Consider the following 25,815-nt stretch of genomic DNA (forward strand, 5'->3'; position numbering starts at 1 on the left):
GTAATCCTGCATTATTTGCGATTTTGTTACTTAACTGTGTTTTATCATTTTTACACTGGTTAAGGCAATATAGCATTACATTTTTATTTGCGTAATTAATGTGGGGAAGAAGCAAGTTATTTGGTAGAAGCAGTATTTCTCTCTTGGATTTTAATGTCTGTTTGTTTGCATCCACCTTAATATGTTAGGAAAGTGTGGTTTAGTAGTAGTGATATCACAGTTTAAGGTGGTGTTTTCCCTTGATCATTAACCATTTGGTCATGAATTTTCACTGTCTGCTGTCTATCCTAAGCTGTTGTGGAGCACTGTTGCTAAAATAGTTCTATGCATTTGTTTTAAAAGTTATGCATATTAATTGATGTGTTATTTCATCTTTTCAGACCCTTCTGGATGGCTGCTGTAGTGATTCAGTTTTTAATATATCTGAAGATGGACAGTTCCAGCTCAAAATAGACTCACAGGCAGTAATTCAAGATCTGGATCTATTAGAAGAATTACTTTTGGATTGGAAGATATGGGGTCATGCATTGGTAGGTACTTCACTCCTCCTCCTTGCCCATCTGTAATGTAGACAGATTAAGCCCTGATTATGACCTAGACAGCCCAAGTTTGAATAGTGGCCCTGGTGCTGGAAGAGTGTAATAACGAAGGGTAAGAGTAAGCAACTGATGTTAATTCACCCATCCTTGGTGGAGGGAATGGGTAGTTTGTGGTTGACTGATCACCATTGTAGAAATGGAAGCTTACACAGCACCTAAATGGCCAGGACTGCAGACATGAGCTTGGCAATCTGTAACCAGTTATGGTAGCCGTTATTACTGTGTAGATGAAAGCATGCAAACCCATGGGAAAAACATAGGCTGCCTCATTATGGTGCATGGATTTGGACCTTCCATATAAAAACTGTCAATGGCCCATTGCTGGTGAAGGCATAAACCACCTGCATGGATGACTGAATGACATCCCTTCCAGATGGGTCCTGTCCACACACTGGAGGTCTTCCCAGTGCTGAGGGCATTAATAAGGTCAAGACTGGTAAGATGAGGCTTGGTGGTCAGCAGCCACAGAGGCAGAAGTACCCTAGAAAGAAAAGAAAAGAAGAAAATTTGCTGCATCTGAAAAAATACTTAGATTTGGAAGTTCAATGCAAGCTGTACAAAATTTGACTTAAGCTGAGATGATGCCAGTATTTTCAATTCGTCCAACCTATGAGGAGGGCATGATGCTGTATTATTTGATTTGTGAGTAAATGAGACAGATCAAATGTGTTTTAACCTCCTTGAAATGTAGACTTAAACTGTTACTGTAATTCCAACTGTGAAGGTAAGTATACAAGGGTAACCTAACTTTCAGTTGAGTCAGATAACCTCAAATGACATAGCATCATTCTGAAGCTGTCAGATATACATTTTTCAGAAAAGAAATCACTTGGTATAGACAACAAATTACCCTAACCCCATGCATCCCCTTCTGCCTCCCAGCTCCAGAGCAGTCAGTCACTTTAGACGCATCATGCTTGGGGAGCAGTTTCAAAGGGATAAATGTGCAAAATGTGTGGAATACCAAGGACCAGACGTAAGCACATAAATATAAAAGAAATGCTTGCCATAATCAAGGCACTCAACTCTGAATCATCTTTGGTTCCATGCACGTGTTCAAGTGGTTACAGACAATACCACAGTCATGTTGTACAAAAACAAACAAGGAGGAACCAGGTTATACCCCTTTAGTAGACGAGCTGTGTTAACTTTGAATGTAGCTTCACAGTACAGTCTCACTCTGCAAAAATTTCACATTTCACATTCTATTACAGCAAAGTTGTTCAGCAGGCAAGCTGATCAAGACAAGGGCAGATGCTCATGAATGGAAACTAGATCAGGGGTAATACAAAATATGATCCAGCTATGGGGAATTCATTAAGTAGCTCTACTTGCCTCCTTTGTGAATAATCATTTGACAAGATTCTGCTCCATAACTTCAATCAAGAAGGCCTGTGAGAGCGATGTCTTTTCCTTTCCTTGGACAGGAATGTTCCTTTGTTTTTCCACCCTTTCCATTAATATGCAGGGTACTTCTGAAGATTCAGGACGTGTCCCCCAACATCACTGTGGTGATTCCCTTCTGGCTCAGGCAACTGTGGTTCTCCCTTCTTGTAGAAATGGCCAGGGAAAATTGCCACAACCTTCCTCACAGACTGGATCTACTCACACAGGAACATGGATGATGTTCATAGTGTTACCCTGCTGCAGTCATCACACTTGGGTTATCCTGCCGTCAGGCGGTCCCGCAGTCGGCCCGAATTCCAAAGTCTTGGTCCGGTGTCGGTTGCTGTCGCTTCTTCCCTGACGTCAGTGCGCCAGGGGTATATAAGAGGCATCCGACGCCATCTTCTTCAGTCTTTCTTGCCGTGCGGTGCCCGAAGCAGAAGCAGTTCGCAAGTGCCGGTCCGCCGACACCTGAGATTTTCTATTCGAATTTCAGTCCGAAGTCTTCAATAAAGCTAAGTACCCCATTGGGGAACCTTTTCTTGCCTCAGTCCAATATCAGAAAAAGTTAACAATTGCATTTCTTGTGGGAAGCAAATACCTCATAAGGATTTCCCTAGGCCCAGACCATGACGTCACAGGTTGTCGGTTTTGTGCTAGGTTTAATAAACGAACTATCAAACACCGTTTTGACTTCGAACGACATTACTTTGGTAGGAAATTTAATTATATCATGCCGTCAGAGCAGCTGACAACCGGCATGCATAAAAAACGCAAGGATAAGGACAGGCAGCCTAGGTACAAGCCAGACTCCGAGGCCTCTGCTGGGCCTCTCGCCGGTTCTCCGGTTTTCAGTGAGGCGCCTACGCAGCCCCTGACGACCACAGAACTGGAACCCCAGACAGCTGCGGATGCCCAAGTGGAGTCTACTAAGCCTATGCAGCCATCTTCATTAGGCCCTTCCGACACCGGAGCAGAAATAGACCCCGGTGCAGTGGAAACACCTTCGGTTGCAGAAGGTGTCTTCAGACCAACTACACTCACCATTAAATCTTATGCTAAGCTTAAAACTCCTTTAAAACCAAAGAAGACTACATCAGTCTATAGTTCAAGGCTCCATGCTTAAGAAACAGATGCTTAAGATGGCCGAAGATTTGATTACCCTAATCAGGGGTTCCCATCCCCCTCCTGATAAAAGACCAAGACAAGAGGAGGATTTTGGTTCCTCCGACCAGGTTTCAGTTTCCTCAGATTCTTCTGAGGAACATGATTACACTTTCCCACCTTATGAAGACTCTGATGCTGAAGACTCTACTCCCTCAGCATCTCCCCCTGAAGACTACTCCTTTGGAGAAACTTTACATACCATGAGGGAACATTTCCACTGGGAAGGCCAGGACTACTCTGATTCTAGGAAAAGACTCCGAGAGTTCCTTTTACTACCCCAGCACAGACCTCTGGCTATCCCTCCAGTATTAGATATTGTGGATGATGTTTACCTGGAGTCTAGTCTAAATCCAGACTCTACCTCCTGCTCCGGCCAAGCCAGACAGATACTACAGAGTACCTGATTCACACAAATTCCTTTATAAAAGCCCTGTGGCTGACCCAGAAACAATTTCCCAGGGTCCTAAGGGAGCTAAAGCTTCTATGGCTAAAAATCCTGTGCCCTCTGAAAGGGATTACAGGGCCCTAGATAGATGGGGAAAGAAAATATACACCTCAGCAACTCTGGCTATGAGAGCATTAAGTTGTCAGTTTCACATGCTGAAATATCAGCAATTCCTAATGTCTCAATTAAAACAAAAAATGAGCACACATACTGAACAGTCTGAATTCAAGGAAATGCAGGATCTGTTGCATGCAGCTGAACAGGTGGGCAAACATACTTTACAATGTGGATTTGATTCATTGGAAGCTTCCTGTAGAGCAGCTGTTACTGGCTCTGTCATACGTAGACATGCTTGGTTAAAAGAACAAACCCTTCCTGATCATGTTAAAGCAAAATTATTGGATGCACCTTTACAGCAGGATGTATTATTTGGTGTCAAAGCAGAAGAGGTTTTAAAGAAAATGGAGGATAAGGCAAAGTCTATGCAGATGGTCAAGGATTTTTTGCAGGTACAACCCCCTCGTTTCAGCAGAAGTTGGCCAACAAAAAAACTGGTCCTTTTCAGCTTCTGACAGATCACAGAGGGGCAAATACAGACGCCCAAGGGGCAGAAGTCAGTCACAAGGCCCTTACAAACCTCGCCAATGGGGTACTGCTACCCAGAAAGGAGGAGAAGACAGGCCCCAAGCTAGCAGAAGACAAACACAATGACTCAATCCTCAAACTACCAAGCAAGTCTCTCCTGGCAGCTCCCTTGGGAGGAAAATTTGCATTTTTTGCAGACAACTGGCACATCATCACAAAAGACAAATGGGTCCTAAACATTGTCTCTTAAGGATACAGATTCCACTTTCATACCTTACCAAGGATAAAAGGAATGCCAAACCTGTCACTAAATCAATGGGCAGAGGCACAAAAACAAATTACAGCTCTCATGGACATGAGAGCCTTTCAACAGGTACCTACACAGGAGCAAGGACAAGGATTTTACTCAAGACTCTTTCTAGTCCCAAGAAAGGACAAAGCATGGAGACCCATTCTGGATCTTTCAATTCTGAACACTTATCTGCAAGTACCAAAATTCAAGATGCTAACACTAAAGCAGCTTCTTCCCATGCTGGGCAAGAACGCTTGGCTAGTAACGTCGGACCTCAAGGAGGCATACCTGCATGTCCCTATCAGACAAAATTGCAGAAGATACCTCCGCTTCATTGCAGGTTCAACGCATTATCAATTCTCTGCACTGCCCTTTGGCTTATCTACTGCGCCCAGGGTCTTCACAAAATGCCTGGCACCAGTAATTGCATACTGCAGACAAAGAGGAATTCAAATATACCCATACCTGGACGACTGCCTTATTCAAGCAGAAATCAATGACATTCTTTTAAAGCATCTGGCATTTGTCAAACACCTTCTAAGTTGCCTAGGGTACACAGTAAACGAAAAGAAATCAAAACTAGTGCCCTCACAAAACATAATATTCCTGGGTGCCAGCTTGAATACAATGGCCCAGATGGCTTATCTCATGCCAGACAAGCAACAACAGCTGACTCAACATTTCAAAATAAAGGCAACAAAGGCCCAACTCCCTGCAAGAAAAATTCTGCAGGCCTTAGGATTCATGGCATCTTGCATACTCCTAATACCATTTGCAAAACTGCATATGAGGAAATTATAATGGTACCTGAAAAGCGTATGGACTCAGCACAGCCACAGCTTGGAAACAATGATACCATTCATTCCCTGCCTTCAACAGGAGTTTCTGTGGTGGGCACAGGCATGTCACCGCAACAAGGGTCAGCTTTTCACCTTACCCACAGCCAGGCAAACTATGACAACAGATGCATCGGACTATGCCTGGGGAGCACACATGGCAGGACAGTGCATTCAGGGCAAATGGACTAAAGATCAGAGGCATCTGCATATCAATCAAAAAGAAATGCTAGCAGTACAGAATGTCCTAACAGCTTTCAAGGACCTCTTACATCCAGGACAACTAATAATAAAGACGGACAATACCACAGTAATGTGGTACATAAACAAACAAGGGGGCACACATTCCTACCCTCTATGCAGGCAAGCAATGACCTTGTGGAACACTGCACTGTCTTACCAGGTTCAATTACAAGCACAATTCCTGCCAGGAAAGAAAAACACATTGGCAGATGACCTAAGCAGAAACATCATGGATCCACATGAGTGGAAACTAGATCCACAAGTATTTGCAATGATAGCTCAAATATGGGGACGCCCAGACATAGATCTGTTTGCAAGCCCCCAAAACTACCAACTTCAAAAATTTTGCACAAGGACATTCCATCCACAAGCTTGGAGAGTGGACGCCCTCTCATTCAGTTGGAAAACATTAACAGTGTATGCCTTTCCTCCACTGCCTCTTCTAGCAAAGGTACTGTTGAAAGTCAGATTAGAGAGGCCACAAATGATACTCATTGCACCAGACTGGCCACGCCATTATTGGTATCCAATTCTAAGGAACATGGCCCACGGCCCACCATGGATTTTACCACAGATTCCTCACCTGCTCACCCAGTGAGACAATCAGATTCTACACAGCCAGCTCAAGACATTAAACCTGGCTGCATGGCAAATTACCTAAGCAACCAGCCAACACCGCTATCCAAAGCTGTTATGGATGTCATTCTGGAGGCCAGGAGGCCCAGTACCAGCAAAACCTATTCAGACAAATGGAAAAGATTTTGCGCCTGGAACCAAGTTAAAGGCCAAAATCCACTTGATCCAAACATTCCTCAGATTCTACAATGTTTAACTGAGATGTTGCACAAAGGACTTTCCTTTTCATCTATTAAGATCCACGCCTCAGCAAATTCAGCTCATTACAACACGGATCCTCCTTTGTTCTCACATCCACTCCTAAAACAATACCTCAGAGGGGCTAAGAACATAAGACCACCAAGGAGAGCACCAACACCTACTTGGGATCTCAACTTTGTTCTGGAAAAGCTTACACTGCCGCCCTTTGAACCAGCATTTCCAGCTGATTTAAAATTTATTTCATGGAAAACTGCCCTGCTACTAGCAATAACCTCAGCTAGAAGAGTCTCAGAGCTACAGGCACTAATGGCAGTGGAGCCTTTCCTCATTTTTCATCAAGACAGAGTCTCTCTACGAACTAACCCTTCCTTTATGCCAAAGGTGGTATCCCGTGTGGCCCTTAACCAAACCATTCATTTGCCTACCTTTTTCCCAAATCCCCAGAACAAAGGAGAAAGACTCCTGCACTCTTTGGACATTCACAGGCAATTACATTACTACCTAGATAAAACTAAGGCTTTCAGAAAAAACTGACCAACTCTTTGTAGCTTATGCTACAGGATCACAAGGAAAAGCTCTCTCTAAACAGACCATTTCTAAATGGATAGGGCATTGCATACGTTTCTGCTACACGCATCATGGGAAACCGGTACCTGCTAACATTAGGTCCCACTCCACCAGGGCTACAGCTACATCAGCAGCCTTTCTCGGGGGAGTGCCAACCAAGGATATTCTGGAAGCTGCAACTTGGAGTTCATGCACACCTTCACCAAACACTATCACTTACCTCTGTATTCTAAGACTAGAGCTGGTTTTGCCACTGCAGTTTTGCAGGGCCTACTAGCTTCTTCTAAACCTGTTTAACTCCACCTCCCATCCTTAGCTTTGGGATTCAACCCAAGTGTGATGACTGCAGCAGGGTAACATGATGAACATAGTACAGTTTTGTACCTACCATAAATGTAGATGTTCGAGTGTTCACCCTGCTGCAGTCCAGGTTACCCTCCCTCCATCCCCTCTGTACAAGCTGAACTTATCTATACCTTTCTATCCTATACAACCTCTGTGGTGTATTTGCTTGTGCCTAAAGGTATAGTTTTTATTTTTATCTAGCTATATTTATATAGTTTGCCTACCTGTTGGGGCCACCTGACATCTGGGGCAAGAAAAACTGAAGAAGATGGCGTCGGATGCCTCTTATATACCCCTGGCACACTGACATCAGGGAAGAAGCGACAGCAACCGACGCTAGACCAAGACTTTGGAATTCAGGCCGACTGCGGGACTGCCTGATGGCAGGATAACCCAAGTGTGATGACTGCAGCAGGGTGAACACTCGAACATCTACATTTATGGTAGGTACAAAACTGTACTTTTGGTATACTCAGACATCAATCAACTTCTCTTGACTTCCTGGATGATAGGGTCTTAATTCTGTTTAGGCACCTGTTTACTGAGGGTGTGTAGCAGGTACTAATGGAGGCAAGAAGGCCTGCTACTTGAAAGTCATATAATAGGAAATGGAAAAAGTTATCTAGTTGGTGCCAGCAACATATCCATCACCCATTCTGAGCTAATGTTTTTCTAGTTTTACTATATTTGTGTGAGTTATTATCCTTCAGCCTTTCTTACTCCTCCATCAGGGTTCATTTATCGGGCATTTCAGCATGTCTTTCCATAGAGCCTCCTGTTTCAGTCCATTCTGAGGTTAAAATGTTTTTTGAAAGAGATTTTGCATAAGAGGCTTCCAAGAAAACCAGTATCCCCTCCTTGGGACCATACTTAATATTTTACAAAGCACTATAAACTAGATTCCTTCTCCAGGTCCAAGATATAGGACTATTGCCAGAGACCTCTGTACATTAATCCTTTCTCCTCCAGTTCAGTCTCAATTGTGATAACCTACCTATATAGTTAAGGCTACTGCAATAGTATCCATGTGGTGAACATAGTACAGTTGTGTAAGTAAATTTAGCATACCAGTAGATGTTCATATGATCACTGTTGTAGTACTGCTCCCTCACTCCATTTCCCTTATTTTTGTATGTTTTTGTTGCCAGAGTGAGGACCTTTGTTTGTTTCTCCAACATTGTCTTTGTCAGTGCTTTAGACCTCCCTCTCTGTGTTGGCATGAAAGCCTTGAAGGGCTTGGCAACCAAACCTGACTTTTTTGTCAGCGCAGCTCAAGCTGACTGATGGTTTGGATACACAAAAGGTGCTCTAAAGCTGACTGTCCTTTATATCCTTAGCAGGACATAGCCCATATAGCTAAGACTACTGCAGCAGTGATCATTTGACCATCTGTTGTCATGGTAACTTTACTTACACAACTGTACTTTTGTCATCAGTAGTAAAATAGTCTTTGATTACTCCCTTTCTTAAGAAGTGCCAGCTTTGGTTCCTGACTTCTGAAGAATTACTGCCCTGTCTATAACCTTCCTTTTTTATAAAAATGATTATTGAGAAAGTGGTGCATGTATAGACATATTGCTTTATTATGTCTTGTGATTTCTTTGAGTCATGTCAGTTTGGCTTCAAATCTAGGTAGAGCATTGAAGCAACCATTTATCAGGTTATTAGTGGCCTCTTTATGAGCTGAGGTTGTGTTTGATCTTCATCCTTCTTGATCTTTTGAGTTTTTTTTTTGTTACTCTTGTTGGTCATGACATCTTAACTGAATGTGTGAGATGATAATGTGATTTTACTGGCATCGTACTCAGTTGGCTTGCCTTCTAATTTTTGGCCTGCTCACAGGTGTTGGCAGTGGTTAACTGCCACGGTAAACATCCAAAGTGCAAGATGCCTTAGGGCTCAGTCTTTCGCAATTGTTGTTCACAGTGCATATGCTGCTGTTTTGGGAGGTCAGCCAGTTGCCCAAGGGAGAGATTTTTTTGTGTGTGTAAATCAGTCCTACTTTAAAGATATTCAGCATTATTTCTCTTTACTCAGTAGTCTGTGCCATACTTTGCCACTATTAAAGATCGTCTGGAATCACTCAGTCCTTCAGTGGATATTATGGTCTAAGTTCAGAGCTGCAAAGTCTGAGATGATGCTGGTGCATGCTGCTCTTTGTCCATCTCATTTCCTCTGTACTGTATAAATGAAACAGAGTATACAGGATTAGTCCAGATAAAATCACTTTAGCTAGCAGATCTAGGAGACTCTCTCTCTCTAATACCCTCCCTGTGGGAGGAATAAAGACATTGTATTGAAGTTTCCAGTAATTTATTACTGTATAAATGGGGTTTGGAGAGACTAGAATTTGCATCTGGGAAATGTGACACAGGCAAGAATCTTATTGTTAAGCAATGAAAGGTCATGTGCTAGCTGCAGTCAGTCCATTTTATTGCCACCTAAAGAATATTGTCCCAGTCTTGGACCTTATTCTGTGTGGGGGTAGGTTATATACATACATACATATAAAATTTTAAAATGTAAAGTTTAATATGGTTCTCTTCTATCTTTAAAGTAGCAGGTTGATATTTATAATGGTTTTTGAAGGTGTCTTTTATTATTATTTTTGATTATTTTTGAATATTTATGATTGTTGTCATATGATTTTTTTTGGATCATGTGATTTTAATTATGTATAAAATAGGGCGTGTGTTTGATGTAGAAAGGTCTGAAGAAGTTTATAGATTGTGAGTGAACGAAAGCGCTAACTTGTGCATTAAACGTGTCTCTTTTAACTTGTCTTTTTGTTTTTACGTTTTTCAGATTCCCCTGTTGCAACCCTTTCTGATGCCAGAATGAATATGACTCTTTGCATGTCTTTGGAGGCTTTAATAATGCCTGTTCTGGACGTTGAAGTGGAACCTAGGTTGATTATATCTGGGGGACTGAGGGGTATTCCGCAGATCTTAGTAAGGGAGGTGATCCTTACTACGCTTAAGTGTCGCCAAAGGTCTGACCTTCCCAGGGTGTTTTGTTTGAACATCCCACAAAAAAGAAACAGAACACCAAGCATATTTCCCCTGCAGTTAAGGATCCTCAGAGGAACAGCAGGATTTTACTCATGGATTGTTTAATGCTTTAATGATTTTAAAGGCTCCTCAAGGAGTGTCTGTGCCTGTCCCTCCCTGGTCTTCCGCTCCTCTTAAGAGACCTAGGGAACTGGATTCCTCTGATGATAATCAGGTTTTAGGGGAAGAGTTCTTAGCGTACTCTTCTCAAATCCCTCCCCTCTTGGACTGTGGTTCATAAGAAGAGGATTCTGTTAGTCCAGATTCCCCTATAGAGGAACCCATCTTTGGGGACATTGTTACCCATATGATGGAATCCTTTAAGTGGGATTGCTGTGTGTTTCTTCCTTGCATTTTCAGTTCTCTGCTTTGATCTTTGGCCTCTCTACTGCCCCAAGGGTGTTCACCAACTGACTCGCTCACTCCTGTCATTGCCTTTTATCTAGATGATCCACTCATTCAAGCTTTCTCCCTTGATACTGTGCTTCAGGATTTCCGATTTACTATTTTTCTGTTGCAGAGCCTGGGGTTCACCTTAACCTTTCAGAAATCAGATGCAACACATTCTCAGGATCATGTTTTGCTTGTTTGCAGGACCCAGACCATTCGTATGCTGGCATCTCTGCCTGCCCCCAAGCCTGTGTCTCTTATTGCCTTTTTCCAGTCTCCTCTTCCTCTGGTTTCGGTGCCTCATTTGAGAAAGCTACTGGTACCACAAGTTAGTGTGACTTCAACATTGCCACCCCTGGTCTTTCTAGTCCCCTCCCTTCCTTGTCTCAAGCTCAAGCTTTGGTGGTAAATTTATCAACTTTTTCTCAACTTAAGGCTTCTTTTCCTGGCTCTAACCCTGACTCAAGAGCTCTTTACAGATGTTTCAGACAGGTGATGGAGGGCTTCCTTTTGCTCTCTCAAGGTTCAGGGTCTCTGGCCTCTTTATCAGAGGTCAAACTACATCAGTATAAAGCAGATGAGGGCTTTGCTTTTAGCTCTCAAGCTTTTCATTCCATCTTTCATCCTGACCCCCCTCAAAATTTTCACAGAAAATACAACAGTGATGTGTATGTTAGCAAGCAAGGGAGTACAAGGTCCTGCCTTCTTTGCAGACTAGTTCTTTAGATCTGGGATCTAGCTGTTCAGTATTAAGTGACTCTTCAGGTTGTTTACGTTACCTCAGAGCACAAGCTAGTGGCACTCTGTTTGAACAGGTTCAGCACAGAAGTTCATGAATGGATGCTTCACTGAGATTTGTTTCTAGACCGTGTCCATCAATGGGGTATTCATTGAGTAGATCTTTTTTCCTCCCCTCTGAACAGACATCTTCCTCTATTCTGTTCCAGAGTTCCAAGTCCTCCAGCTTGGAAAGTGGACACCCTATCTTTTCTTTGGCAGGGGATGTTTCTGTATGCCTTCCCTCCCCTTACTCTGCTACCTGAGTGTTGCACAAGATCAGGCAGGAATCTCTCAAAATCTTGCTAGTGACTCCCTTTTGGCCCAGACAGTATTGGTTCCCCCTTCTTTCTCACTCGGCCAAGGTTAGTCACCTCAAGTTACCTCACTGGGTAGTCAGGGGGTTTCTTATCCATCTTCACTTGTCCACTTCAGCCTTCTGTAGAGGTGATAGGGTTTTGATCCCTTTCAGGCACCTCTTTTTCTGAGGACATGTTTTGAGTCCTGCAGGAGACAAGAAAATCCACTACTGGCCAATTATATCTGTCCAAATGGAAGTGAATTTCTGTCTGGTACCTCTCTTGCCATCAGGATCCCCTATCTGGAGTTTCCTCTGGTTCTGTCTTATCCGCTCCATGCTGTGTTGGCATATTCTTCAGTTAAAGCTCACCTGCCAGCAATTTCTGCATGTCTGCCCTTGACTGCTCCTCTGGCTTCTAGATTTGAGGTTAAGCAATATCTTAAAGGCATCCTTCATATCAGGCCTCCCAGGAACCCTATTCTGCCTTCCTGGGACCCCAGTTTTGTACTTAAAAAATTGACTCAGGCTCCGTTTTTTGCCTGCTGCTTCAGCTTCCTTACAACATTGTACTTGGAAGATTGTTCTTCTTGCTCTCACTTTAGCCAAGAGGGTGGCTGAACTTCAGGTTGTCATAGCTGTTGCTTCCTTTCTTAGTTTCCCACAGGAGTAGGATATCTGTTCGTACTAATCCACCTTTTGTGCCCAAGGTAATAAATGAGTTGTCCCTTAAACATTCTGTTCATTTGCCGTCCTGTTTTCCTTTTCTGCAATCTACCAGTGAGAAGGTTCTTCACACCTTGGATTTACATAGACAGCTCAGATATTTTTTGGATAAAGGTAAAGTATTCGTAAGTCTGAGCAGCTTTTTGTTTCCTTTCATCCCAGGTCTTTGTGCTTAGCTCTTTCTAAGCAAATCATCTCTTCCTGGATTTTCAAGGCCATTTCTTTTTGCTAATCTTTTCATGATAAATGTATTTCCTCATCAGTAAAGACTCATTCTACCAGGGCTGTTGCCTCTTCTGTTTTATTTTTCCAAGGGGCTGGATACAAATGCCATCCTTGTAGCTGCAACTTGGTCCTCTGTTCATACTTTCACTAAGCATTACAAGTTGGATTTTATTTTCAGGGCAAGGGCTGGGTTTGCCAGGGCTGTCCTGCATGAGTTTTTGGAGGGCTTTTCTGTGCCTCCCAGGTTTCCTCTTGAGCTTTTGTACTCCCCCTTACATAAGGAATACTGTAACAGTGATATGAAAGGACATAGAACAGTTGTGTAAAATTTTGCTATAACACTAGATGTCCTTGTCTTCATTGTTGCAGTGTTCGCTTCCTCCCTCCTGCCGCCTCTGCTCTAGCCTTTTCTTCTTGCCCCCCTGGCCATGGAGCTCTTCTCTCTTTCTGGATGCACATGTTTTTCCTTGTCCCTAGGGGCATTCTGTTCCTCCTGAGACTTTTTCAGTTGTGAATGCATGTGTCGTTATGTCACCTTTATGCCCTACGTCTTACGTGGGGAGCATCCGTGATATGTAAGGCACCTGTGAGTACTTAAAGCTTTGGTATAAAGGCCATATGCTGTGCTATCCTTGGCAGGTGAACCCTTATGTAAGGAATATGGCAACAGTGAAGAGAAGGATTATCTACTGTTATGGTAAGATTTTACACAACTGTACTTTTGGCTAACTTGATACTGTAGTCCTCCTAAAAAATGCATTGGCTTATTTATGTTAAACAGTGAAATGAAAACTGCATTTTCATTTAGGAGGCATATGTTTACTTTAAGTGCTTATTGTGCATCTTTAATGCTTAGGTAATTTATGTCATAGAAAATATGCATTTTTCCAACCTGCAGCTATTTTTTTTTTCCTTATGGGATTTTTTAGCCAGGTGTTTGGGAAACCCTGCTTTCTGCTCTGGAAATCCTCATCAGAGTTGGTCACCCTCAGCAGATGTTCAACACCAAACAGCTTCTGAAGGCTAAAGTGCTGCATCGTTTTCTGTTAACCTGTCAGGTCCTTCAGGTATGTATTTCAGCAGAAATTTGGAAAAGAAAAAGTAGCATGTAATTATGCATTCTACATTATAGAGCAACAGACATCAGTATACCATTTTTATTTTTTATCTTTTTTCCTTTTATTTTAATAATTTTCTGATCCTCTTCATCCCAGCTGTTCAGTACAAATCATTGTTCCCTGGGCTGCTTGCCAGATTTGAACCAGCAAAATTAATGTTCCAGCCACAAGCTCCTTTACATTTTTTCCCTTCCCATAATGCACCTTTGTGTGAGGATAGCTCAGATCTCATTTGTCGCCAAAGTTACATTACAGTTGGTGTACAATTTTTCCCTGCAACTATTTTATTTTTTTCAACAGTCCTTGTAAATCATTTTTACTCAGAAATCCTTCTTTAGCATAACGTAGTCCTCTGGTTTGCTAATGTTGTCTTTCTATGTTCCTAAAAAGAAAAAAAAAGTATGCATTTATATAGATGTTACAGTAGGTTTGCACTTTTTCTGTACAATTATGTATGGGTCTGTATGCTTTCTACAGTAGTAAATAATAAAGAAAAGGGGAAGAACTTCAGAAAGTGTTGTAAGTGTGGCCACAAAATTCCTCCTCATGATCCCCATGATTGTTTCTGGTCTGATTGGAGGTGTATAATTTGTCTAAAAATTATTCTATCTGTAAAGTCTTTGGTGCTTTGACTTATTATTAAAGGATTGTAGTCTCATGATCCAGAGGCAGACAAACCCAAGAAAGATAAAGACCAGGATAAAGAAAGGGTCAGAGAGAGAGGCAGAAAAAAAAGAGGAGAATCCAAAAAGAGCAAGACCGATGACACAGCAGCAGCATCAACTTCAAAAGTAGGAAGGTTTGTAGTGGGCTTCGGTTTCTGTGTCAACAAAATCTCCAAAGAGGATATTTATTGGAACTTTCTCTGATAGGGAACTGTCTCTTTTCCCACATCAGCTTTTTTACCCTCCTTCATGTCCTTTAAGATTATATCAGAACTCGATTAGAATTGCATGATGAAGGCTTTTTTAAAGGCCCAGTTTGTGGTAGGTGATTTCCATTCCCCTCCATCTCAAGGATGGATCGAGCTAGCCCTTCATTTCCCATTTTTGCAGCTTCCTTGGCCAGTGCTTTAGTTCCTATGTTTTCGGTGCCACCACTTTTCAAAGAATATACTTTCTCAAAGATAGCTGGACCATCCATCTCAGTTCATGGGGTTTTGAATCCAACGCACTCAACTGTGTGAGATATTTAGAGTCAAATGAATCTCAAGACTGATGCCTTGATGCTGGGTTGTCACCAACTTTGGATCTGTCTTGTATCGTTGCGTTTACAGTGTCATAGAGATTGGCCTTTGAGCCTTTGACTCCGATCTCTCTTTGAGGCCCTTCAGCCTATCAGCTTAGGGGTGTCTTAGTAGGTGCCACCAACTTCTTCGGGAAGAGCGGCCCTGGCAATTGACTGAGGTTTCTTGAATCTGACTGATGTGGGATCAGCCTTAAAGGTAATGGGGAGGATTTTAGCTTCTCCACAGAGAACTGAATTTCAGGTTTCTTTGGTATCGACTTTACCCCAGGACACCCACCCTTCCCTGTCTTAACCCCTTCATGCATACCAGGGTCAATGATGAGGGAATATCCTTAAGGAACCTGGTCAGGTGCGGTTAAAATCCTCTGAAGAGGACTCTGGCTGCATCTGAGCAGATAATGTCCTCTGAGGAATCAGTTTCATCCTTCCCAACATTCTAATAAAGAGAACATGCAGGAAGAGGCACATCATCTCCCATATGGTGTCCATCACTTCGGACACTGACTTGGATGATCAAAAGGGCTCCTGTCAGTTTCCTGTGGAAGATGCTAACGTCCATAATATCCTCAAATTAATGTGACAGAGAGGATATCAGCCAACAGACCTGCCCTCCCACAGTGAGGAGGTTCTTTTGGAGGCCTTTTGTTCAGGCCCCTCTACTTATTGGGTTTACCCCCTGTGGACAACCTGATTTGCTTGGCCCCCAGTAGGACATGGCAGGAGATCAATGCCCCTGAGTCTATTCCCCAAACACCTGATAAAATCCCTATAGCTGCTCCACCTCCCAGGGGCAGACAGTTTTGGTGCAAGGGTCCCTTGCTGCATTCTATTATTGAGGCATCTGCAGCTAAGAAGGAGCTGACAGATGCTATGGCTACTGTCCAGCCACCCAAAAAGGAGTCCAGGGCTTTGGACAGTATGGGAAAGTGTAAATATGCTTAAGATATCTTCACTCTTAGCTCCTTAAACTTTGCCACCCACAAAACTCCCTTTCAGAGGGATCTAACAGAACAAGCATCACTCACCCCAGACTCTAGGAAATAATTACAGACCACTTTGGGCACTGTATTCTAGGTATAACTAACCTCTTCATGTAGCTAATGTACAATGCAGGTAGTGGAATGCCATATGCATTAGGTGCAGGCATTACGATGAGATATTGTGCATGGCTTCACCTTTCTGATTTTTAGGGATATTTTAATGTGTATTTTACAAATACCCTATATGATGGATCATCCTTATATCAGAAAAAATGCAGAAGTGGGAGCAAGGTGGAAATACCTTATCTGCCATCAGAGTCCAGTTTGAAACCCGCAATGATCTTACAAAATTAAGCAAAAGGAGTCCAAATCACTGTGATTTTGAGAAGACCCAACATTAGCCCTTTTTTATGCACTTCTGAATAGGACAGTTGTGGCAGAGACAGCCCAACTGCTTTCCTCTGGAGGCAGTGAGGGGCTATTTATTCCTACTGTCCTGCATGGATGGCCATCATGCAAGAATGTTGGCTAAGAAGGATATCCACAGGCTGTACAACAATTCCCTTTTCCTGTCAACCCCTCCCCCCCAGAAGGTTGGCTGCTTCCAGGTGTTCCCACCCCATCAACAAAAAGCTGCTGAGATATCCTTTCTCTTCTGAAAAAAAAAAGAGCCACACAGGAGGTCCCACCGGATCAGACAGGGTCAGGATATTATTCAAGATTCTTTCTGGTTCTGAGGAAAAACAAAACCTCAGGCCAGTTTTGGACCTTAGCGACCTAAACATATACATAACAATGACCCCATTAAGGAAAGTAATGGTGCAGGCAGTTTTGCCTTGTCTACAGGTAAAACGATTAGATGTGCTGTATAGATCTACAGCACGCTTATCTTAATATCAAATTGCCAAAGCCTCCAAGAGGTATTGATGCTTCTATCAGGGAGTCAGTCTTTTTAGATTCAGAGCCCTGCTCTTTGGAGTCACCAAAGTCGTTCTGGTGTTCACCAAATGCACAGCATTCATCACAGCTCATCTGTGACTACAAGAGATTTGCATGTTTCCATATCTAGATGACTGGCTCCTTACTGCCACAGCAAAAGAGTCTTTTATCAATACCAAAGAATAGCTGCTTCTGCTCTCTCCGTCCATTGGCATATCTATAAACTATGAAAAATCAAAATTGCAGCTACTTTAGACAATTTAGTTTATAGGATGCCACCTGAACATAACAAGGTTAATAGTTTCCTTACCCCTAGACAGGTTTCAAATACAAAGAAAGTCGATTCAGACCCTCCTTCATTTTCATTCTCCTCCAGAAATCCTAGTCCTTGGAGTCCTAGTATAGTAGCTTCTTCCATAATCATGGTGCACTTCACTCGATTTCACTTGAAAATACTTCAGTGACTACTCAGAGCATATGGGTCTCAGGTTTTAGACCATCCTTTTGCTCTGATAATAATCATTCATCTTTGCCAAGTTCAGTAACAGTAGTGGCTAACTTCCCCTTCATTCTTTTAGGAACTCCATTTGTTATGCCACCTCCTGAAGGACCAGCAATAACAGGCACCTCCTCTTTTGGGTGGGGGGGGGGGGTCCAATGTCAGTGTAAGATGTTCCATGGTACTTGAAGTCACCAAGAGGCTAAACTTCACATCTGTGTCCTGGAGATGAGAGTAGTTCTCCTTGCATTACAGGAACTACAGGAATGACTTGCCTCTGAGAGTGACTTCTCTCCAAACCAATGACATGACTGCAGTGTTGTACATCAATAAGCAGGGAGGAACAGGGTCCTACCCCTTATGTCTAGAAGCTACGAGGGTATTGCAATGGGGGAATTGTTTTGCATCACTTCCTGATAACAGTTCTTATCCCTGGAAGAAGCAGCTGTTTTGCATGTAGGCTCAGCAGATCCTTTTTGATGCCTGATGAGTGGTCTGTCAATCCAGTGGTAGCAAAACAGTATTCATCCTCTGGGGTCATCATTGCTGTGCCCTGTTTGCATCCCCAGCACCAAGTGCAGCAACTTCTTTGCTTTAATTCTCTCAAAGTGACAGTCCCTGAGAAATGCCCTAGTAGGACAGTGCCCCCCCCCCAGGCACCTTTAAGCATTCTCTCATCTTCCCCAATGTCTGGATTCTTGCAGAAAGCAATAAGATGTAATGCTGTGGATAAACTTCATTGCACCTTACTGACACAGGCAAATTTTGTTTCCCTTGTCGAAGCCTCATATCAAGGAGTCTTCCTGGCTCTTGGATTCTGGGAAGGATCTGGTCTCTCATCCATCTGGGTCACTTTACCCAGATGTACACAGTCTCAAGTTAACCACTGGTTCTCCAATTCCTATGATGGCCAAAGACCCTTTTTTGCCTTATGATGTTATTCATATCATGTCCTCATTTCAGAAAGAATCTGCACAAAAAATTTACTACAGCAAATGGTAACATCTCTCTAGTTGGGCAGCTGGTCAAGGGATAGACCCTCCTAAGGCTTCTATTCCTGAGGGTCTAGTTTTTCTTACACATGTTTGAGTCGAGTACAGTTCGCTGCAATCTCTGACTTTCATAATAGATTTGATTCTTGCTCCTTCGCTTCTCATAGACTGAGTAAAGCCTTTCTCAAGAGAATCATTCTTCTGTGCCGTCTGAGACCTCAGTTTTGTTCTAGAAAACTCCTTTGAAGTTTTTTTCCTGGAAGACCTTATTTCTTGTAATAACTTCAGCCTGAAAGATATCAGAGTTACAGTACTTACCACAGCACTGGATCCTTTCATCTGTGACAGTCCGCTATGACAACCCTCCATCCGCCCCCCCCCCCTTCCAAATTGCCATTCCTGGAGGACCTGAAGAACCGTTTGAGCTCTTCTCCTGTGGTCTCCTTATAAGATCAGTCTTGCTTCTTTTTGGAAACAAACTCAATCACAGGTAGCTTCACATTCAGGCACATTATGAGAAGGAAAATTTAAAGGTGCTCCAAGCTGGAGCACTAGATGTTCTTCGTGTTTCACTGTTGCAGTCATCACATTTGGGTTATCCCTGCCAGGGTAGCCCTCAGTCGGCCCGTGTCGGTTGCTGTCACTTCAGGACTGACGTCAGGTTGTCAGTTGTATAAAAACAGGCAGCTGATGCCATTACATCAATCTTCCTTGCCGAGGAGCCCGAAGCAGAAGCAGTTCGCACGAGTGCCAGTCGGCCGCTACCTGAGTTTTTCATTTCCAAATTGAAGCTGAAGTCTTCTAAAGCTAAGAACCCCGTTGGGGATAATTTTTTCTTGCTCTAACCGATGTCAGAAAAAGTTAACAATTGCCTTGCCTCTGGAAAGCAAATACCACACCGAGATTTTCATTCCTACTGCATCTCTTGTTTAGGCCCAGACCACGACGTCCCCCATTGTCACTTTTGTGCTTAGTTCAATGCCAGAACTATACGTCATCGGGCCCTTATTGTAGCTAGATATTTTCGTTCTCAGTCCTCGACTTCCGATATGGCTTCAATAAGCCATCCGACATCCGATCTTCCGAAAAAATGTAAGGATAAAGGCAGAGACAGACCGCACAGATCCAAAACAACTGGCGATGCTTCCGTTAAGTTAGTCATCAGTTCTCTTCCTCAGTGAAGCGCTTTCGCAGCCCCTGATGCCCGCTTCTATGGATTCGCAGGCAGCTACCGAGACCCTTTCGGAGTCCGGTATGCCGTGAGACTCTTCTTCGACTAAGGATCCTGCAGATGTCTCTACCTTGGATGGGTCCAGAGCCGCTGAGCAGGCACCAGTTTCTGAGGAAGTACTTTGCTCTACCGATACTCGACACAGACCAACGACTTCTTTCGCATCTACAGTTCTTCGAAAACTACAGAGTTTCTAAGGTCCAGGGTACGAACTACACCCAAAAAAACAACGACCCTAGCTCAGGCCCCTGCTTCCTTGCCTCAGTCTCAAATGCTTAAAATGGTGGAAGACCTTATAACGCTCATCAGGGGAAGCCAGGCTACCCCTTCCAAAAGAAAGAGAGACTTGTCCCCAGTAGTTTTATCTGAACAAGAGTCTGATGAGTCTGATGCATCTGAATATGAAGATATGCAACCCCGCTCTGCTTATGAGGATTCTGATGCTGAGGAATCCATCCCTACAGCCTCCCCACCCGAGGACTTTTTCTTTGGGGAAACCCTGCATACTTTAAGGGAGCATTTCCAATAGGAATGTCAGGGCTATCCTCAGTCAAAAAAGAGACTCGAGGAATTATTAGATCTTCCACAGCACAGACCTCTGGCCATTCCTCATGTCCTGAATGTTGTGGATGATGTCTTTATGGAATCCAGTTTGACTTCTGACACCCTCCCTCCTGCTCCCAGGAAACCCGACAGGTACTATAGAGTCCCTGGCTCTCACAAATTTCTTTTCAAAAATCTTACTACTGACCCCGAGGTCATCTCTCAAGGACCTAAAGGAATCAAAGCAACTTCAGCTAAGAATCCCATCCCCTCAGATAGGGATTCCCGAGCATTAGACAGATGGGGTAAAAAAGTATACACCTCTGCTACTCTTGTTATTAGGGCATTAAATTGTCAGTTCCATATGCTGAAATATCAACAACATACCATAGAATTCCTCAAACAAAAAATATCTTCTTACCCTGCTTGTGCAGAAAATAAAGAGTTCCAAAAGTTAATGCATTATGACTAGGCACACATCTTGCAAGGCAGCAGTTACTGGTTCTGTACTTAGAAGACATGCTTGGCTTAAGGAACACACGTTGCCAGACCATGTCATATCCAAAGTATTGAACGCATCCTTGCACAAAGACAACTTATTTGGCACCAAGGCAGAAGAGTTCCTAACAAAGATGGAAGAAATAGCTAACTCTATGCAGACAGTTAAGGACTTCTTACAGATCCAGCCACCGAGGTTCAGTGCGCATTGCCCCTCCAAGCACTGGTCCTTTCCTGCCCCCCCCCCCAGGTCAGCTCAGCCCAGACCCAGGGGAAGCATGCCCCCCCCCCCCGACAACAGCCCCAGGGAATGCAGAGATCTAAGCAATGGAGTTCCTCCTCTTCAAAACCAGGGAGTGCTAAGCCACCCCCTTATGGTAAAAGCTCACAATGACTTTACACTTCTACCCCACCCCCCCAGCCACCTGCACTTGCCCCTAAGAGGAAAACTCTCCTTCCACGCAAGCAACTGAGCCACCATTACCAATGACCGCTGGGTCCTAAGCATAGTGTCCCAGGGATGCAAATTTTATTTTCACACACTTCCAACCCCAAAAGGGTTCCCAGATGTTCTTCGTGTTTCACTGTTGCAGTCGTCACATTTGGGTTATTCCTGCAAGGGTAGCCCTCAGTCGGCCCGAATACCAGAGACTTAGTATTTCTGTGTCAGTTGCTGTCGCTTAGGGACTGACATCAGGTTGTCAGTGGTATAAAAACAGGCAGCCGTCGCCATTACATCAGTCTTTCTTGCCGAGGAGCCTGAAGCAAAAGCAGTTCGCACGAGTGCTGGTCGGCTGCTACCTGAGTTTTTCATTTCCGAATTGAAGCTGAAGTCTTCTAAAGCTAAGTACCCTGTTGGGGATCCTTTTTTCTTGCTCTCACCAATGTCAGAAAAAGTTAACAATTGTCTCGCCTGTGGAAAGCAAATACCACACCGAGATTTTCATTCCTACTGCGTCACTTGTTTAGGCCCAGACCACGACGTCCTCCGCTGTCACTTTTGTGCGTTGCTTAATGCCAGAACTGTTAAGTCCTCGGGCCCTTATTGTAGCTAGATATTTTCACTCTCGGTCCTCGAATTCCGACAACTGATCTTCTGAAAAAATGTAAGGATAAAGACAGAGACAGACTGCACAGGTCCAAAACTGCCGTCAGTGCTTCTGTTAAGCCTCAGTGAGGCGCTTTTGCAGCCCCTGATGCCTACTTATGTGGATTCGCAGGCTGCTACCGAGACCCTTTCGGAGTCTGGAATGCTGCGAGAATCTTCTTCGACTAAGGATCCTGCGGATGTCGCTACCTTGGATGGGTCTGGAGCCGATGAGCAGCCACCGGCTTCCAAGGAAGTACTTTGCACTACCGATACTCAACACAAACCAACTTATTTCATGTCTGCAGTTCTTTCGAAAGCTACCGAGTTTCTAAGGTCCAGAGTACGAACTATACCAAAAAAAAAAAAAGACGACCCAAACTCAGGCCCCTGCTTCCTTGCCTCAGTCCCAAATGCTTAAAACGGCGGAAGATCTTATAATGGTTATCAGGGGAAGCCAGGCTCCCCCTTCCAAAAGAAAAATAGATTTGTCCCCAGTAGTTTTATCTGAACAGGAGTCTGATGACTCTGATGCATCTGAATATGAAGATATGCAACCCCTCTCTGCTTATGAGGATCCTGGTGCAGAGGAATCCATCCCTAAATCCTCCCTGCCTGAGAAATATTTCCTTTGGGGAAACCCTACATACTTTAAGGGAGCATTTCCAGTGGGAATGTCGGGACTATCCTCAGTCAAAAAAAGAGACTCAGACTGGGCCACCATTACCAACGACCTCTGGGTCCTCAACATAGTGTCCCAAGGATACAAATTTTATTTAAACACTCTACCAACCCAAAAAGGGTTCCCAGATCTTCCCCCAAACCAGCAGGCAGAGGCCAAAAAGCAAGTCATTTCCCTACTCTCTATGAGGGCAATAGAGCATGTTCCTGCAGAACAGACAGGCCAAGGTTTCTACTCCAGACTCTTCCTGATACCCAGAAAAGTGGGCACATGGCACCCCATTCTCGACCTATCCATTCTAAACACCCTTCTGGTGATACCAAAATTCAAAATGCTCACCCTCCAGCAGCTTCTTCCTATGCTTTCCAGGGATGTTTAGTTAGCCACCCTAGACCTAAATGAGGCCTACCTACACAGCCCAATCAGGGAATCATGCAGGAAATACCTAAGTTTCAGAGCCTGCTCACTGCACTTTCAGTTCTCTGGGAGCAGTGGATAAGCCAAAGGGAAGCACAGAGAACTGAAAGTGCAGTGAGCCTGCTCTGAAACTTAGGTATTTCCTGCATGATTCCCTGATTGGGCTGTGTAGGTAGGCCTCATTTAGGTCTAGGGTGGCTAACTAAACATCCCTGGAAAGCATAGGAAGAAGCTGCTGGAGGGTGAGCATTTTTCACAAAATGTCTGGCTTCCGCCATTGTTTTTTTGCAGACAAAGAAATATTCAAATGTATCCATACTTAGACGACTGCCTGATTCAGGCAGTCGGGAAAGCTGCTAAAGCACCTCACCTGTGTAAAGGACCTACTGACCTCCCTGGGGTATACTATCAACAAAAAGAAATCAAAACTATTACCCACTCAACAAAATTGTATTCCTGGGAGCAAGCCTGGACACAGCATCCCAGATGGCATTCCTTACACCAGAAAAACAAACCTACCTGACAGCCTACTTCTCTCAACTAGCCACCAGGACCCAGTTATCAGCAAGGAAAATCCTGCAAGCTCTAGTGTTCATGGCTTCTTGCTTTCTACTCATTCCATATGCCAGACTGCATATGAGGAAACTACAGTGGTACCTAAAAAGCCTTTGGTGTCAGCACTCTCAAGACCTGGAAACTCTTATACCAATGGTACCTTGCCTGAGGAAAGATTTTCTTTGGTGGGCAGCAGCATGCTACCACAACAAGAGACTTCCCTTCTCACTACCCCACTCCGCCCAGTCCCTCACTACAGATGCATCAGACTATACATGGGGTGCACACCTGGACAGCAGGTGCATTCAGGCCCATCGGAGCCCAAATCAAATGCATCTGCACATCAACCAAAACGAGGTGCTAGCTGTTCAGCACGCCCTGGCAACTTTCAGACCCCTACTCTCCTCGGGCCCTCTGTTGATCAAAACAGACAACACCACTGTGATGTGGTACATCAACAAGCAGGGAAGGACTCGCTCTTATCCTCTGTGCAGGCACGCCATGACCCTTTGGCACACGGCTGCAGCCATGCAACTACACCTGTTAGCACAATTTCTGCCAGGTTCTCTAAACTCTCTGGCAGACAACCTAAGCAGAGACCTGCTAGACCCACATGAGTCACAGCTAGACTAAAGAACTTTCACCCTTGTAACCCAGAAATGGGGTATCCCAAAGGTAGACCTCTTTGCCTCCCACTCCAATCACCAGCTCAGCAAATTCTGCACCAGGGAACCTCACAGCAAGGCTTGGAAAGTGGATGCTCTATCCTTCCAGTGGGTAAATCTCTCGGTCTATGCATTTCCCCTTATACCACTCATTTCAAGGGTACTGATCAAAATACAGAAGAAAAAAACGAGGACAATCGTGTTTGCCCCAGACTGGCCACGGCAGCACTGGTACCCAGTACTGCGCAGCCTGTCACCCCTGTCACCATGGCACCTACCTCAGATCCCAACACTCCTGACCCAGAGGAATGGAGAATTCATGCATCCCCAATTGCAGACCCTCAATCTGACAGCCTGGCTTATTCCCTGACATCTTCTCAAGCTGCCAGTGTAAGCAAATAAGTTCTAGATGTTATACGTGAGGCCAGACGCCCCAGCACAAGAAAGTCTTATGTTGACAACTGGAAAAGGTTTTGCACCTGGATCCAGGCTAAGGGAGCCGGAATGGCACAGCCCACCCTACCTTTCATCCTGGATTACCTGGCAGACCTATTACACAAGGGTCTATCCTTCTCTTCTTATTAAAATTCATGCCTCTGCCATCTCTGCTCATTTCAGCACAGAGCCTCCTTTTTTCTCACACCCTCTCATCAAACTGTTCCTAAGAGGGGCTAACAACTTGAGGCCACCCAGAAGAGCTCCTATCCCAGCTTGGGACCTAAACTTTGTGTTGGAAAAGCTCACCCTGCCCCCCCTTTGAACCTGCAGCTTCAGCAGAGATACAATTCTTCTCTTGGAAGACAGCTTTGCTTCTGGCCATCACTTCAGCTAGAAGAGTATCAGAGCTGCAAGCACTTATGGCTGTAGAGCCATTCATCAATTTCCTTGCTTACAGGGTCTCCCTCAGGACTAACCCATCCTTCATGCCAAATGTGGTGTCCAGTGTGGCTCTCAACAATCCATTTATTTGCCCACTTTTTCCCTAACCCACAAAACAAGGAGGAAAGGATTCTGCACTCTCCAGATGTGCACAGACAGCTCAGATTCTACCTACACAGGACTAAATCTTTTAGAAAAACTGATCAATTGCTAGTCAGCTTCGCTGCAGGAGCAGAGGGAAAGGCCATATCCAAACAAACAGTTTCCAAATGGATAGCGCATTGCATCCATTTCTGCTGCAAACATCACGGAAAACCTCCCCCCAGGGGGGTCAGGACACATTCCACCAGAGCAACCTCCACTTCTGCAGCTTTCCACAGAGGAGTCCCCACCAGGGACAGCCTGGAGGCTGCAACATGGACTTCTGTTCATACCTTCATAAGCATTAACACCTGCCTATTTTCTCCAAATCCAGGGCAAGCTTTGCCACTGCAGTCTTGCAGGGCATCCTAGCCAACCCCCAGTCTTCTTGACTGCCTCCACCCTTTCGTCAGCTTTGGGAATCAACCCAAATGTGATGACTGCAACAGTGAAACATGAAGAACATAGTACAGTTGTGTACACTTACCATAAATGTAGATGTTCGAGTGTATTCACTGTTGCAGTCCTGGTTTCCCACCCTCCAGCCCCCTTGTCTCTCTCTCTCTCTCCTTA

General features: G+C 44.1%; 1 protein-coding gene across 1 annotated transcript in view; it reads left to right on the top strand.

Annotated features, from left to right (window-relative positions):
• LYST (lysosomal trafficking regulator) overlaps window positions 1-25,815 on the top strand; it is a 3,825,950-nt gene that overhangs the window by 1,484,954 nt on the left and 2,315,181 nt on the right. The window contains exons 18-19 of the mRNA XM_044075805.1: window positions 381-530; window positions 13,698-13,835. Of these exons, the coding sequence (XP_043931740.1) occupies window positions 381-530; window positions 13,698-13,835 (288 nt within the window). The remainder of the gene's footprint in view (window positions 1-380; window positions 531-13,697; window positions 13,836-25,815) is intronic.

Source organism: Protopterus annectens, chromosome 1.part1 (assembly GCF_019279795.1).
Source record: "Protopterus annectens isolate FY-2018-M chromosome 1.part1, PAN1.0, whole genome shotgun sequence".
NCBI classification, from domain to species: Eukaryota; Metazoa; Chordata; order Ceratodontiformes; family Protopteridae; genus Protopterus; species Protopterus annectens.